This window comes from Limanda limanda, chromosome 2 (assembly GCF_963576545.1).
Source record: "Limanda limanda chromosome 2, fLimLim1.1, whole genome shotgun sequence".
Lineage (NCBI taxonomy): Eukaryota > Metazoa > Chordata > Actinopteri > Pleuronectiformes > Pleuronectidae > Limanda > Limanda limanda.
The window spans coordinates 30192723-30207528 of NC_083637.1; the positions used below are offsets into that span (position 1 = coordinate 30192723).

General features: G+C 41.3%; 1 protein-coding gene across 1 annotated transcript in view; it reads right to left on the reverse strand.

Annotated features, from left to right (window-relative positions):
* LOC133019231 (VPS10 domain-containing receptor SorCS1) overlaps nt 1-14806 on the reverse strand; it is a 151670-nt gene that overhangs the window by 17324 nt on the left and 119540 nt on the right. The window contains exons 9-15 of the mRNA XM_061085637.1: nt 13400-13579; nt 12273-12419; nt 10056-10158; nt 6275-6351; nt 3616-3707; nt 3139-3246; nt 780-897 (exon numbers count right to left, since the gene is read on the reverse strand). Coding sequence (XP_060941620.1) covers nt 780-897; nt 3139-3246; nt 3616-3707; nt 6275-6351; nt 10056-10158; nt 12273-12419; nt 13400-13579 — 825 coding nt within the window. The remainder of the gene's footprint in view (nt 1-779; nt 898-3138; nt 3247-3615; nt 3708-6274; nt 6352-10055; nt 10159-12272; nt 12420-13399; nt 13580-14806) is intronic.

A 14806-nucleotide genomic window follows, 5' to 3' on the forward strand; every position in this document is an offset into this window, starting at 1 on the left:
GTAATTGGCCCGGACTCTTGTCGTCCTCCATGCTATATGTTTTGATCATTATACTGCTCAGAGCATATGGGCGTCTAAACCAATTACAGGGCTCGGCCTTGAATAAAGGGACGCTTTAAGTCTCTGGCTCGGCTTCAGGCCAGGTTGAGGAGTTTTCAGCCAGGTTTAATATACGCAGGGGGGGGGTCAGAATGAATATGCACAAGTGCTCCGAGAGCTGAGAGCGTCCAGGCTCAGTCCACTTGCTGGGCTGCCAGGCTGAGAGCAAAGAGACGCGTCGGCCACCGCCGATGAAGCCTGGCGTTTGATCAAGGGCCCCCCCGAGCAGGCTAACCTCTGCATCAGCCAAACTTTAAAAGGCAGCACTGCGGAGGAAAGAGGCTCCAGACTTCTGATTATTTAATTTTCCATGGAGTGATTCATATCTCATTTTGGAATAACAGCTCAATACATTGAAATTGTTTATGAAGCAGAATGAGGTGAGGTGTTTTTTCTATAGAATCTGATTTTAATCTGTAAATAAACAAAACGCAAATAACTAACAATAATATTCAAACAATAAAACGTACAATGCTTCACTTGCTTTACTGGTCATTTGATCCATAACAGCATGTTACTTTGAAATTAGATCGATTTTAAGCTTTTAAAAGAAAAGAGAGTTAATGCATCGTCTTGTTTTTGAGCTCTAGATGTGCATTTTATACCGAATGAAAAATGTAAAAATAACATTTTGAGGATGTGTGATAAACATTCTTTTTCTGTGGTGGCACCATCTGTACCTGGTTGTGCAGGTGCCATGTCTGATAATCCGCCTCTGTACATCTCCTGTTGAAGATGGACCTGAAGTCGATTTTCACCAGCTGCCACTCAGAGCGATGACTGACATGGCCGAATATCCTGGAAAATAGTCACACACGCTGCTGCTTGTTACATACGAAACATGCTATAATGATCACACCCAAATGGAGATGTGCAGCGTTTTTTTGTTTTTTTTTATTGTCAGAAAAACCTACAAAAGAACAGAAACAAAGTGAGTCTCCCCATGTGATGTGTGGGGTGTGTATCCAGACAGAGCCACAGAGCTCCATTTTTGTCCAGAAATGATTAAAAACACAGCAGTGAGCCTCAGTGTCGCAATGGATGACATGTGCCATCATTATGAAGAACATGGAATCCCACTAGTGCAGTGCCTGTTCACAATGTGTCTGTCGGTAGGGGCTGATTGCTTGGCCTGCGTTATTTCCAGGCTGCTGCCTACATGGTCAGTCGGTCTCGTTCGTTACTGCTGGAGTCGGCCGCTCCGCTCCAATAGTGACAGCATGGGAAGTGCCATTGCAGTTGAGTCCCGCCTTTCTTAGAAACTACTGCCTTTGTGCAATTCTTTCTTTTTCTTCATGTCATTTAACAAATAAAAAAGTGATTTCTGAGAGTTTCTCACAAACCGCTTACCCAACAAACTTTATGGTCAACACTGCACTCTCTTTTTTCAGCGATACACTCAGGCTAATTAATGCGTAACATTAGATATGTAAATACAGAAACGGACAGAGCCTTCTGTCCTTATTCTGCATTCACTGTGTCCATATTTGTGCACGTTTTGTAAAAGGTTATCGACACAAAAGAAACAGAGCAGTACCACTGGCATTCACAGGGGGGCAGTTAGTTAGAAAACAGGGGCGGTAACATCATATATATAAACATATATGCATATAGTTTGTATGACGTGATGGTAGGTGTTGATAGTTGTTTGAAAGGCCCTTCCTGGGCACCTGAGGATGGGGGGTAAAGCTTGCATCCGGAAGCGGGGGTTGGAGATGAGATAGGCATTTAAAGATGGGAAGCACTTCTCATGCTGCACTTGTTCATTTGAGCACTAGAAAAGTAACAGAATAGTTGTATTTTTTGTTCCACAATGTGATGTTATTAACCTGAGCTGATGTGCTGTTATTAAAAAACGTATGACTTCTAAGTGCTCAAGCTAATCAGAATCAATATCAATATTTCTTGCAATGGTCAAAATCAAGATAGCATCCAAGGTTATGAGACAACACAGATAAATATTACATCCCCAGCTAAATTGAGTGGGTGTGTTTCTCTGTACTGACCCCCTCCCCCAACACACACACACACACACACACACACACACGCACACACGCACACACACCACCAACATCCATAACACAACAAATTTATCACAATCAATCTGTCAATTAGCTCTTGAGGCGCCAGACCATGACAGGCACTTACTGTAAAAATGAGTACAAATTGATAAGAAATAAGTGCATGATGGTCTTATGAAAACTAATGGCGTGCCTGCCAGCTGAGAGGCTGCATGCTCTAAAACCTATTCTCAGTGTTCACAATGCCAGCGTTGTCTTTTCGACTCCTTCTCTTCTCGTTGAGACTGTTGCTGTGCGTTTTTCCTGTTCTCTCTGTCCCTCTCTGCCTCTCCAGCTGTGCCCTATCACTCTCCTGTAGAGCTGACTACAGAGCCGACTGTCAGTCTGTCATTTATGGCAAGTGTCATGAAACATTGATGTAATGGCTCTGGAAACCCTTTGGTAACACATCCCACGGCCCTAAATCTTGTCTGCAATAAGGGAGTAGTGCTGCGTCAGTTATGCACAGACTTCTGCTTTGGGGCTTTTCTAAAAATAAGTGTGTACAAAAAAGGGAATCTTCAGAAATCTGATTTCTGAGGACATGCCACAGCTCGCTGCTCTTTTCACTTTCTTCAAGCTGTTAAAACTTTTTTTAAAAAACAAAGTTTCACGTCTATTTTCTCAGCCTTTTTTTTCATTTTGATCATTTTCCTTCAAGTTCTTCAAATGGACAGTAACGTTGTCGCCGGCTGCCAGAGCATTGATCTCCTGTGATCGTGATGGACCCAGTTTTGATGTTGGGTGCACCTTGAGAGGAACCTTTTTTTTATTCATGAAAAGGAAAACAGACAGTCAGAAATGATTAATTTTTCAGGATTAGATCTAGATGCAAGTAGCACGGGCTGGGGTTAAGGTTAGGGTTAGGGTTAGGGTTAGATCAGGGTTAAATCACCTGCACGTCCACAAAGGCAATTCGTTACTTTGATTTTTCACTGTGACTGATAGATTTCCATTTTAACAAATCTCTTTCACTCACGTCATGATGAGAGTCTCTTCCCCGGGCTCTCCCAGCACGCCGTCCACAAACAGAGGCGTGTTAGTGAAGCTGTACTTGTTCCACTGCCGTCCTTCGTCAAAGCTCAACCTGGAAACACAAACAGCCATTGCACAGGGGACCAGTGTTAATCCCCCGACAGTCTGCACAAGCTAATGACCCTGAGGGTCGTCTAACAACTGTATTTCATATTCAGCGCAGAGCTGAGGCGCTCTGCTCAGAGAACACTGATCAGTGGAAGCTAGACTCATTATGGCTCCAGACACAGAAAGGTGAAACAGGATGGCAATTGTCGGAGCAGAGTTTTCCGTGGCTCATGGGTTTTCTATCTAGAATAATATTTCCCCCCCAGTGCGAGGAAAACTAATTTGCTTTAGTCTGACTAACTTCAGTCTTGAAGCTTCCTCCAAGGGTATTAGTCATGCTGTGACAAATGCCGTCTCTGTCATAATAACTCACCATAGGTGTCGGATGGGAAGTGGAGTGTGTCTTATTGCAACCAAGGCGCCTCCTTGGTCAAGATAGAGCACTGCATACTCCTCATCAAAGATCTGCAAGGACAAAATAACAATCCAGAGACAACGCTCAGTGGCGGCTTGTTACCCGTGAGCATGTCTAACACATGTCTGCACACGGCAACGCCACATCCCAACAGCTACACGAGCACACAGTAGACATCACAGTTAGATCTTGCTACATCAGCTTCTGAATAATTACTTTTCATTGTCATGTTTAATTAGAAACAAGCTCCATAAATTGAAAATGGTGACTACCTGCGCTGTGTGCAGGCACTGCAGCGAATTACTCTTAATATTTGATTTGGTCATCACCATAAAAAAAAAACAATGGCTCGTGTATGTGGATTAAACGCCTGAATGATAAAATGAGGGAGAGTCCTCAATGCACCTCGGATGCATTTTTACTACATACTTTTGATTTATTTTGCCTGCTGTAAAGCACTTTGTTGTTTGAGTTAATAAGTGCTATACAAATACAAGTTATAAACATTTTTTACACTTAAACCTTCATATGGGGGAGTTAACTTGTTCTCGTTGTGTCTGCAAGGCTTTCCACCCACAGTGCAAATACATGCTGCTGACTCTGAATGTGAATGTGGTTGTCTCTATATGTCGGGATGTGATGGATTGGGGACCTGTCCACGTTGTATCCACCTCTCGCCCAACGTCATCTGGCATTGGCTGACATGGCTGTAACCCTCAAAGAATAAGCGCTATAGCTAATCGGTGGATGGACTTTCATGTGTTCAAGCAATCCAACTGATGAAATCCAATCACCCAAAATACATTTAAATGCCGTGTTTATGATCCTGTTCCCAGGTGATCGGATCACAAGTGGACAGCTGTAAGCAGACGTGAGAAGATGCATATCGATCTAATTGCAGTTGGTCTTAGCTGCAAATGGACAGTGTGTGCACAAGTGTGTCCTGGGCCACACTGAAAGACTTCATACTTAACTGATGTCCTCTGTAATATCTAGGGTATTCTTTCACATGCCAAAGGTGAAATATGCTCAAGAGGTACAAGGTTCATAAAGGTACAATAATGTACATTTGAAGAGTCGGTAAATATAACATATGAGTGCATCAAATATTACTAAGGCAAGGTTGTGCGTCACTGCTTCAAACTAGATACAAACAACACTGTTTTTATCTCTGCAAACAGAAATTATATTTATTTGCATATACAGCAGGGAAGCGAGATCTGTTCACCAGTGATCACTCGGGAAGCATGAGCAGAACTATGTTAATGCCAGGTGTGAACAGATGTGCAAACCCTGTGATAGCATGGAAATCTGTCATGTATCCTCCACTCCTGAAAGAACCAAGGATTAGGAAAGCTAATATATGTTTTTAGGATATAAAGTCTGATGTTTCCTAGCCAGAAGGGCATCACAGAAGTTGACGGCATGCATTCTAACTCGCCCCTCCATTGTAAGTCAACTGCTGCCATAAGAGCCCATTCATCTAAGCCACCCTGAAACTGTGGAATGCGTACGAACAGTGGTACGTAAGTACTCTAGATGTATGTGGAAGAATCTAAATACAATAATATATTATAAAATAGACGGTTAAAAAAAACACAGTCGTGACTCTGAGAATATGCTTAAATCCAGCTGGTTCTCTTGTCTGATTGGAGGTCGTAATCGAAGGTGGGCGCAAACGTTTTTTCAGCGGCCGCACATTGTGGTTCAAGCCACAAAGTGCGCTTTAACCACAACAGAGCCCTTGCACAAGGCTCATCCCCTTGCGTTGGAGCCTGAAGCATGCGTAACTCGGGCAGCTCCTGCGGGGCCTGACGGGAGGTGCCCCTTCGACGTGGAAGGAGTGGAAGTATGAGGAGGTAGGAGGAAGATCGCACTAAAGGGGGGTTTCACAAAAGCGTCTACACTTGGGGGGACTACAGTCGTGGCTCCAAATGGGAACTATTCAGAAGTCGTGACCTCCATTGACCCAGACATCGCAGGACTGTGTTCGCAGAAGCAGGCGCACCCTTCTCATTAGTCTGTTAAATGTCAAAGCTCACCAACATGCTGGCCAACCTTTAACATGATTTGTATTGTGTGTGTGTGTCTGTGTGTGTGCGCATGCACTTGACCTGTTATTTCCGTTATTCCACAAGGTCCACGACGTCATTACTGCTTTGTTTTTCTTTTTTCATGTCTTGTGACAAAGCTTTAACTTGTATCTATACACCAGTGTTTGTGGAAGTGTTTAAGTGCCAGTTATAGTTCTTCCCCATTGCACAGCGTGGCTGTGGCTGACAATAGTTAACAATAAATAATTTTCTAATAAGGAATTAACCTTCCTCTTGTGTGAACTGTCTGTAGCTAAATAGGTTGCCTACGTTACTGTATTTTAATGTTAGTCATGACTCATGACAGAGGTACTTGTAGAGCCTAATATTTCCTGAGGTGGTACATTTTGTAAAAAGTTTGAGAACCACTGATCTAAGCTATAGGTTGGATGAAGCATTTTCAAAGATGCAGTGTCTTTGCATGTTGGTTACTTGTTTATACTTCGCAATAAAGTGAGGATCATTTGAAATTCAATTGAACTTTAACAGTAGGGCATTGCTGCAGTTATAAAAAGTTCGCTCACCTGTCTCCATGTGTTTCCTGCATCTGAGGTGATGTACACACTGACGTTGCTGGTGGACAACTCCGAGCCAAATGAGCCTGAAGGTAAGACAGAGATTCACAGAACAGACAGACAATAAACCACAGCAAGTTTTTTGGAGGAAAGGCAAACTGCATAATGCAAGGCACAGGAAATGAACTCCGTGCGAGAGCAAATGAGCCGCGGTATTTAGAAAGAGCCTTTAGACTGACAGTAGTGATACAGCAGGGGGCTCCAGGCGGCAGCTGCAGACGGAGGATGGTAATTACACTGCTCCACAAGATCTACAGTGCAGTGCGACATTAGCCCATACTCCTAAATTAACCAATAAATCCAGATGACTGTATTCATCTTTCAGCACTTCTGACCACTTTAAGACAAGCTCTATGAATGCTGTACCGACTCCTTTACAGACTGCTGCACTTATTTTAATTTGGCTTGTAATTGGTGGCAGGCGGTTAAACACAAGGCTGGAAGCTACAGTCGGTGTTTCAGAGGTATGGTTACCTCAAAGTGTAAAACCTAACTGAGTGATAATGTGCTTTACAATCCCAAACGTATAGAGACACAAGCTGACAGTGGAAAATTCAGATTTTCTTGACTTCCTTTGATGATTTTCTCACCTAAGTGTATAGGTGGAGTTCAGTAAAGCCACATTTTCCCAGCTGACGTTAAAGAGACATTTTCCGGGTATTTTTCAATGGCTCTATGTTTATAAATGTAGATTTGGTAATTGTAAAAACTTTTGGTAGCAGTCCAGTAGATTACCTCTGCTGGCAGGGACAGTGGCTACAATATAGTCCACCAGTAAAAGGCTCATATTGTTATTCAGGGTCTTTACTGCAATCTGTCAACATTGCACATTTTTCACTCAACAAGTCTGAGTCTCAACCCTGCAGTAGGTCTTTAGATTGTCTCTCTCCCTCACTCTGCATTCGCTTAATTTTGAGCTCTTATGCTCCAGCTAAAACAAACAGGGACAACCATCGAAGTTGGATGCTGCATCAATATTGTCCACATCAGAAAAAGATTTAGCCATTATAGTTTGTCTCAGTAAAATCCAGACTCCTCTCTCCAACTCTCTCTCTCACTGAGGTGTCCATTTCCATTTTCCCCCAAGTTGAAAAGCAAATAAGGAGAAAGACAGGGGTAGCAAGCAGAGGAGGGACAACTAGCAGTTAATAGTGAATCTTTTCATTGAGCAAGACATATTGAAGCGAGTCTTAGCAAAGGCACAGAAAAACAATTTCATACATTTAATTGTTGACATTTAAACAACTGTCGCAGTTGCCCCATAAGATAACATTGTAGGTGGTCAAGGGCCCTGGTTGACAAATACCGGAATTTCCTGTGAAGATACTCAGTAAAGAGCAGCTAACCACAGTTAGAAAACAGCCCAATTAGAAGTAAAGAGCAACTTAACACAGTTATTACACAGCCCAATTTATATATTCCAAAATACCTTTAAAGCCATATAAACCTGCTGCAGGTCCCTTTATCGCGGTATACCACACAAACACAGTTTGGACCAACAACCGCTCAAACTGCAGTTCAGTATCTTGGCCAAGTACTTTAGGAGCCAGGGATCGAACCGCAGAATCTCCAATTAGTGGCTTTACCTCTTAAGCCACAGCCGCCCCACCATACAGTCTCGTCCAAATTTCATAGAATAGTAGTTACTCTCACTCTAATGTCTTCGCCTGCTGTGTGTTGCCTGGGATTTAATGAGTGTATCTTTTTCCAACAGAAACTAAAAGCGGTGACAGTAAATCTAGTCCTGTGGAGTCTTCCACCTTCACTGAGCTACTTGATTGTCTGCTACAACTCAACAACTGCTGCGAGGAACGTCACAGATTGGAAATTAAAAACACTGGAAGTGTAATTCATTGACTGTACATTACGAACTCAACAAAAAGAAGATTTGTGTCGATTTACTTTTGAAAGGAACATTTTTCTCTTCTGAAGAATTTTAGTTTTTATCACAAGTTGCCTTACTTTTACTGGTTTTAAACAACTTTTTTGAACCAACCTCTCAGTCACGCAAGCTTTCAGAAAATTCTGAGGTCAGAGGTTACGGATACCACAAGAGGGCAGCCTGCATATGGACTCTTGTCTTAAAAAACAGCAGCAGCAACTGACATCTTACTAAATTGAAGCTCATTCCATCTTCTCACCGTTGACATGTGGGTGATTAGTGTCAGTTCCAGTCCCAAACCTTTAACTTAAGTAAATAACCACAGAGTAAAAACCCTAACCCTGAATAAATAAATAAATAAATTGCATGCAGGGATGAGTTTCAAACTCAGGATTCAAAGCTGATAGTTATTATAAAATCATTATATTATTTGTTTATTGTCTTAATCAAGAGTGAATAATCACTCATTCCTCAGTAAGTCCATAGCGTCAAAAGCTGAACTTAGAACTAGGTCTTTACAATCAACTGGACATTGACAACAGATTACACAATTTTGTGATATTTATACTGTTGCATTTTCGATGTCACTATTTGCAGAGATTTCACTGGAGAAATTAAGCGCTATCATCAGAGTAATTATAACCAAAACTTCCAATTTCAATATTAAGTGGCAGGTACATCTGCTATTCCAACTCTTTGGACGTATTGGCTAATGATGAATATTTCCTTTGTTTGTTCTGGACATTTTGTTATTTAAAGAACGACAAGTAACAAAACTATATCAGTCAATTGCTCCCACAAATCACAATATTTCACCAATGTCCCAGCACCCACATTTTAAGCATGAGCTTGGCTTTCTCCCGAGACCTGAGGGGACTGTCTCTGTGCTTGTTACAGTGTCGGTCCACCCAGGAGTAAACATCACTGAGGTGTGAATATATATGAGGGGGCAGCTGATCTTCATCTCTTTGTTTTCCCCCACAGTGAGTCGCTGGGAGACCTTGCTTTGTCTCCTGTGTTCTCAGGGACCGTGTGATGCTCTGACTAGTGAGCCAATGAGAATGTGTAGTGTTCTGTTGTCCTGTCAATCGCCCCTGTTTGAAGGTGATGATGACACACGCATGTTGTCCGATTCCTGTGGGAGTCGTATACTGATGATGAACAGGGACAAACAACTGAGGGCAAGAGTTAAAAAAGTGCAAACAGCCGATTTCAGCTGCATAGAAGACGTCAGCATTGAAGAGCTGCAGCGGAAACATTACTGCACAGAAGCGTTGAGTGCCAAGATTTCCAGCTAATTCAAAGAGGCAGATTTCTTTTCTTCTTTGTCGGCCTAAGTGATTTTTATGGTCTTTGTCTCTTTGAGTTAGCATAACATTATCGTATGCATCCAAGAATGGAAGGAAGAAAGACTAACAAAAGGAGATACACAAGTCGATCGTGAACACCAGTGCCAATAAAAAAAATATAAAAAATTAATCGCAGAATTGGAGGGTTATGGAAGTTTAAACAAACCGAACAATTCAGAATCCATTTGATCATCTCAACTAGATGCATTCACTTAACATTCCTTTCATGGCACTTGCTGTCTGCAAAGTGTCACTCATTTGTAATCTTAAAATGCTTTAATCCAGTACCTTCATAAAAATATATGTGGGCAGCTGAGAGCATTCATGTGTTTGCCACTCGAGAATGACCATTGAATGCATTTGTTAATAACTGTATAAGAAATAAAAAAAAAAGGTCAGAATTTGAGAAACTAAAGAGAAAAGAGAGGAATCCTCAGAAGTGCAAGAAGAAAGACGATGGAGACGACATGTCAGTCAGTAGAGATTTCCTTTCACCCACCTGATGCGACAATGATCCCTGGTGCTGACTCCCTGCTGGCTATGTTTCCAGATGTGTAGGGATTTGCAGAAACTTGGAGATGGAGATGTAGAGAACAGTACGGCTGGAGGAGAAAAATCATAGAACTCAATCATCAAAGCTATTAAATCAAGTCTAAACAGTATCAATAAAAATACATTTCTGTTTAAATCTGCTGCGGCATCGACTCCCAAGTCATAAGTTTTATCGCAAACACCATTTCCCCATTGGCTGGGCTCACCATTAATTTTGATTGGGTTAACCTTTACCGACACAATTCTCATTACGACCCAGCAAAATGCCAGTGGTGCAGGCCATGTTGTGACAGGCTGTTTAGAGGTTTATTAAAACTCTGACATTTCCTGACAAATGACTGTGTAATATGGGTGGAAGGCGAGGCATGCCACAGAATCACTAATTGGTTTATCAAAGGAGGTTGATGATTTTCATATATGGGCAATTCTACCGAATTAGCTCAAATCAGTGCTGCAAACATCTTTGAGTGTCTTTTCCCTAAACTTAATTACAACTCCCTAAACTTGAATACATATGAATTGCAGTTACAGTTAATTCTCTTATTGTATTTTTATATGGATTTCATTACCCCCAGCCCCCCCGACATTGGTCAAAAACACAATAATATACATTATAATTGGAAGGGTTACATTGTCTTATTTAAATTTTGTTTTAATTTCTCTTCTTTTTAAATTTATAAGATGTATTTTTCTTGACTGTCATATCTGTTGATAACTCACAATATACAATTTATATTTATACTGACGGTAATGTGTTGGTAGTAACACAGAATGTCAGCTGCACATATGCAGTCAACACAAACAGCAGACACACATCTGATGGTAAATGTCAACACAGAGCAGTATTTGGATGTCCGATTACGCCTCCCTGCAGAGCTGTAGGATAGAGTGGATGTTGAGGAGAGCACAGAGAATAGACAATGTGCACAAACAGATTGATTTTCTACCATAAATAAACATCTGACAATGTGGACGTTTTTTTTTTTTCAAGGATCATCAATGAACACATTTAACCTTTACTCTATCCTGTTTTATCCTGTTACATCCAGGGTCTTCCAACATTTCCCCAACTTTTGATTTCCTACTTTTCCAGTTTCTAAATTCTTTGATGAATTACCCACATGAGTCTGGTTCTACAGGTTTCTTCCAGTAATGAGGGAGATTTTCTCTCCCTAGTCACCAAAGTGCTGCTCATTGTGGGAACTGTTGGGGTTCTCTGTACATGTTAAGGTCTCAACCTTAGTATGTTTTGATTTGTTGGATCAGTTGTAGATTGTCAGATACATCTGCTGAACCACTGCATTCAAGCAAAACCTCTGATAACCAGACTTGTGACTAAACTTTATTTCAAAATGGTGGGACACAGCTTCTCACCATGGAGCCTGAGAGACGGCACACACACTTCCTGGTCAAGAATATTGGTATGGCTAAAATCCATCTCAGCCCAAGGATTAAAACATTCTTTCAATATTGACGTTAAAATTATATTTTTACATAAAAATTCTTGTTAAAAAAATACTTTGAATGAACTTGGTTTAATAAATATTCCAAAATATATTTTTTCAAAACAATGCTAAAAAAATTTGATATTTATATTTTAATACAATCTTCTAAATTGGATGTAATCTCAAATATTATTCTGAGTTTCAATAGAAAAAAAAAAGATCTGATATTTACAAACATAAATGCTCAATACATTGGATGTTGGACTATAGTTTGACAGAATGGCCGACATGTTTGATGAAGTTACATCAGATCTATGTTATCATCTGAGTCTGGCTATAACTCTTTTACAAATATTAGTAGAGAGTGATACACTGTTAGATTGTGTATTTAAAATTCAAAACCTTGACTCGGATAGACTACGAGAAGCAGCCAACTTTGAGATTCTAAGACAGATAAAAAATAAAAAAAACAGAGAGCATTGTCTTCTCTGCCTGACACCTCTTTCTCTCTGTGTTTCTTAAATGGGAGGTCAGCTTATTGGACTGGATCAAAATGGCTGACCTTTCTGCTCAGCAGCCTCGGAGCACTCAGCTTTGACGGGCGCTGCTCTTTTTTGAGCTTGGCCTCTCATTGCTGCTGGGATCAGTCAACTCCTGTCAAGGCCCCTCTTTGATGGAAGTGCACACTTAATAGCATGAACTCGCAGATATACACTCACTAGCACACAGTGAATGTTGTTGCCCCTTAGGTCTTTGCTCGGGGCCTGCAGCAGCCTCCAGTCTCTGCCTCTGTTGTAGGTGATGTGCGTCTTTACTTGGTTAGCCGTCTTCCTGTTGGCCAGGAACATCCCTTTTATTCCCGCTACCTGGGAAAATAGAAAAAAAAGCAGCTCACAGCTCCGGGATAACGCAGCCACGTGTGCCAGCCTTGTCTGTATCGTCTGTACTTTATGTGGCAACAAAGCAACATGAAGTCCCACGCAAGTTGAGTGGAAAATGATTGACTGTCTGGGAGCTTGTGAGTAATCAATGAGTGTCCTAAATGAATCTGACTCCTCGCTTGTGGCTCACAGGAATAAGTCAAGGGATGCAGAATTGAATCAGTGACAGTCGCATCAGGCAAAGTAACTCTACTTTGGTAATTGTCACATACTTCAATCTCCCTTGGAGGAGAGACTTAGCATATTCTACATTTTGGGTGGTGACCCCAATCAAGAGGGTGGATTTGATTCTACCACAGAGGCCACAGGAAGGCAGCTTCATTTCCTGATTTGAGTAGATCTTTCCATTCTACTCGTACTGCTGATGTGTCTTTAAATACCCTACCTGCACACTGGAGCCACAGCTTCAGAATTAGCTCTTTAACTCACTTAATGTTTCCCCCTTTTTAGATTAGATGCATTTTGTGAAGTAATATCTGCAGTTATTCATCAAAGAAAGAAATAATCTCAGCCTCCTAAAAATCCATATCCCTGGCACAATCCCCCCCAGCCTTTGTTGATGTCAGCACTTTGAAGCTGCTTCATATTCACACAATGTGCTCTGAAGACTGTAGGCCTACCGCAGCAGGGTCTTTTTTTCCACAATGACAAAAGAAGCACGTTTCATCATCTCTGTCGCCAAGCTCTAAAATATTGATCACTGTTCATAATAACTTGCAGGCTAGGCACTCATCAAGCAGGCCCTTTGTTTGATGCTGCAGACCTGCTGATAGAAATAGGCCTCATGTGCAGCATACAAATCCAACACTAAAGACCAAAGTTAATTCTCAGCATGGTGTTATATCGTATGTTCAAGTACAGATTTTATATCATACCGTTTGCAACCAAATGAGTTGTTTCTTTACCTCATATAGATCCACCATGACGTTGCCCTCGTGGCCCATGCTGCTGACCACGTTCTCCAGAGCCAGCGTGTAGTAGACCCCCGACGTGTCGGACACATATAGGTTGTATGTTTCGTTTTGGTTCCACTCCTGCACAGCTGCCACCACACGGTTCTCATCCGTACTGATCACATGCAGGTCCTGGCAGGGGGAGAAATGTATGAGATAACAATGGCACACTAGATAACCACAGTGTTGTATATTATTCTTTATCACTCCCTTGTCATTCTGTTTTGTTTGATGTGCAGCTTTTATGTGGATATTTGTTTTTTGGATTATATCTGCACTGTGGTATATGATTGTTCTCATAAAATATGTCATAATAACATGAAAAGGAGTTGTTTCAGCATTAATATGATCTTATCAGAATGGTGAGAAATTAAGTACATATTATACACTATGCTGACAATGTCCTCACACAGGGAACATGCTGTGTTCCTGTCAAAACATTTGATACATGGTACCAACTTATCACATCACTTCAAGGGTTGCCTAGGGTGTTAACCAATTCATAATAAGCCAATTGATTTGTTCTTTTAAATAAAAGTAATAATTTTGCATTATAAAATGAAGTACATCATGTTAAAATGTGCAAAGGGTTTCATTAAAACTAAACATCTTGTTCTAAACATAAACTGCAGGATGTTATGTTAATTGTGTGGCAGCATTAAGTAAAGTACATTGTTATATGGATGCAGCAAACTCTCTGAAGCACACTGTGTAAGTATTAAGATTATAAATTTACATGGATCTGAAATTAATACCATACAAATACATTTAATCTGAATACACCCTTATATGTAATTAACATCACCTCTCAGGATGCCATGCGTGCCAATGAGGTATAAGAAACTTTTAAATTGAATACTCGTCTTAGACACCTGCTGGGTTTAATCATATGCAACAATCACATATGTTACATCTTCTGCATTCACATATTTTAACTCAGAGGATACGGCAGTCATTAACACTACGCCAGGCTTATCGGGCAGAGATTATGCAGCTGAGGCCATGCTGTTCGGTTCTGTTCTTCATCTGCCTCTCATTGTGCCAATAGCACCTTGCAGTGAGCAGACATCGACTGGGGAGGGGGGCCTGGGGCTTGATTGAATAAAACATGTTTAATTGTCAATGGAGGACGTGACAAGGCAAGGCTGTGTTCGACGCAGAGCAGCACGGAATAACAACCCTTGGAACACTGTTGAGAGTTGCTTTTGGTCTTGATTTACCCATAAATAACAAAGAGGAGAGTCACATAGAGGCAGCGCTTTACTGCAACTTTAGTCCACGTAAGCGAACAGAGCTGGGAGCGAACTGATGCGTGCCTCTGCATGCAGAGGACGTCCGCAGGCTGCAGCTTTGCATTCC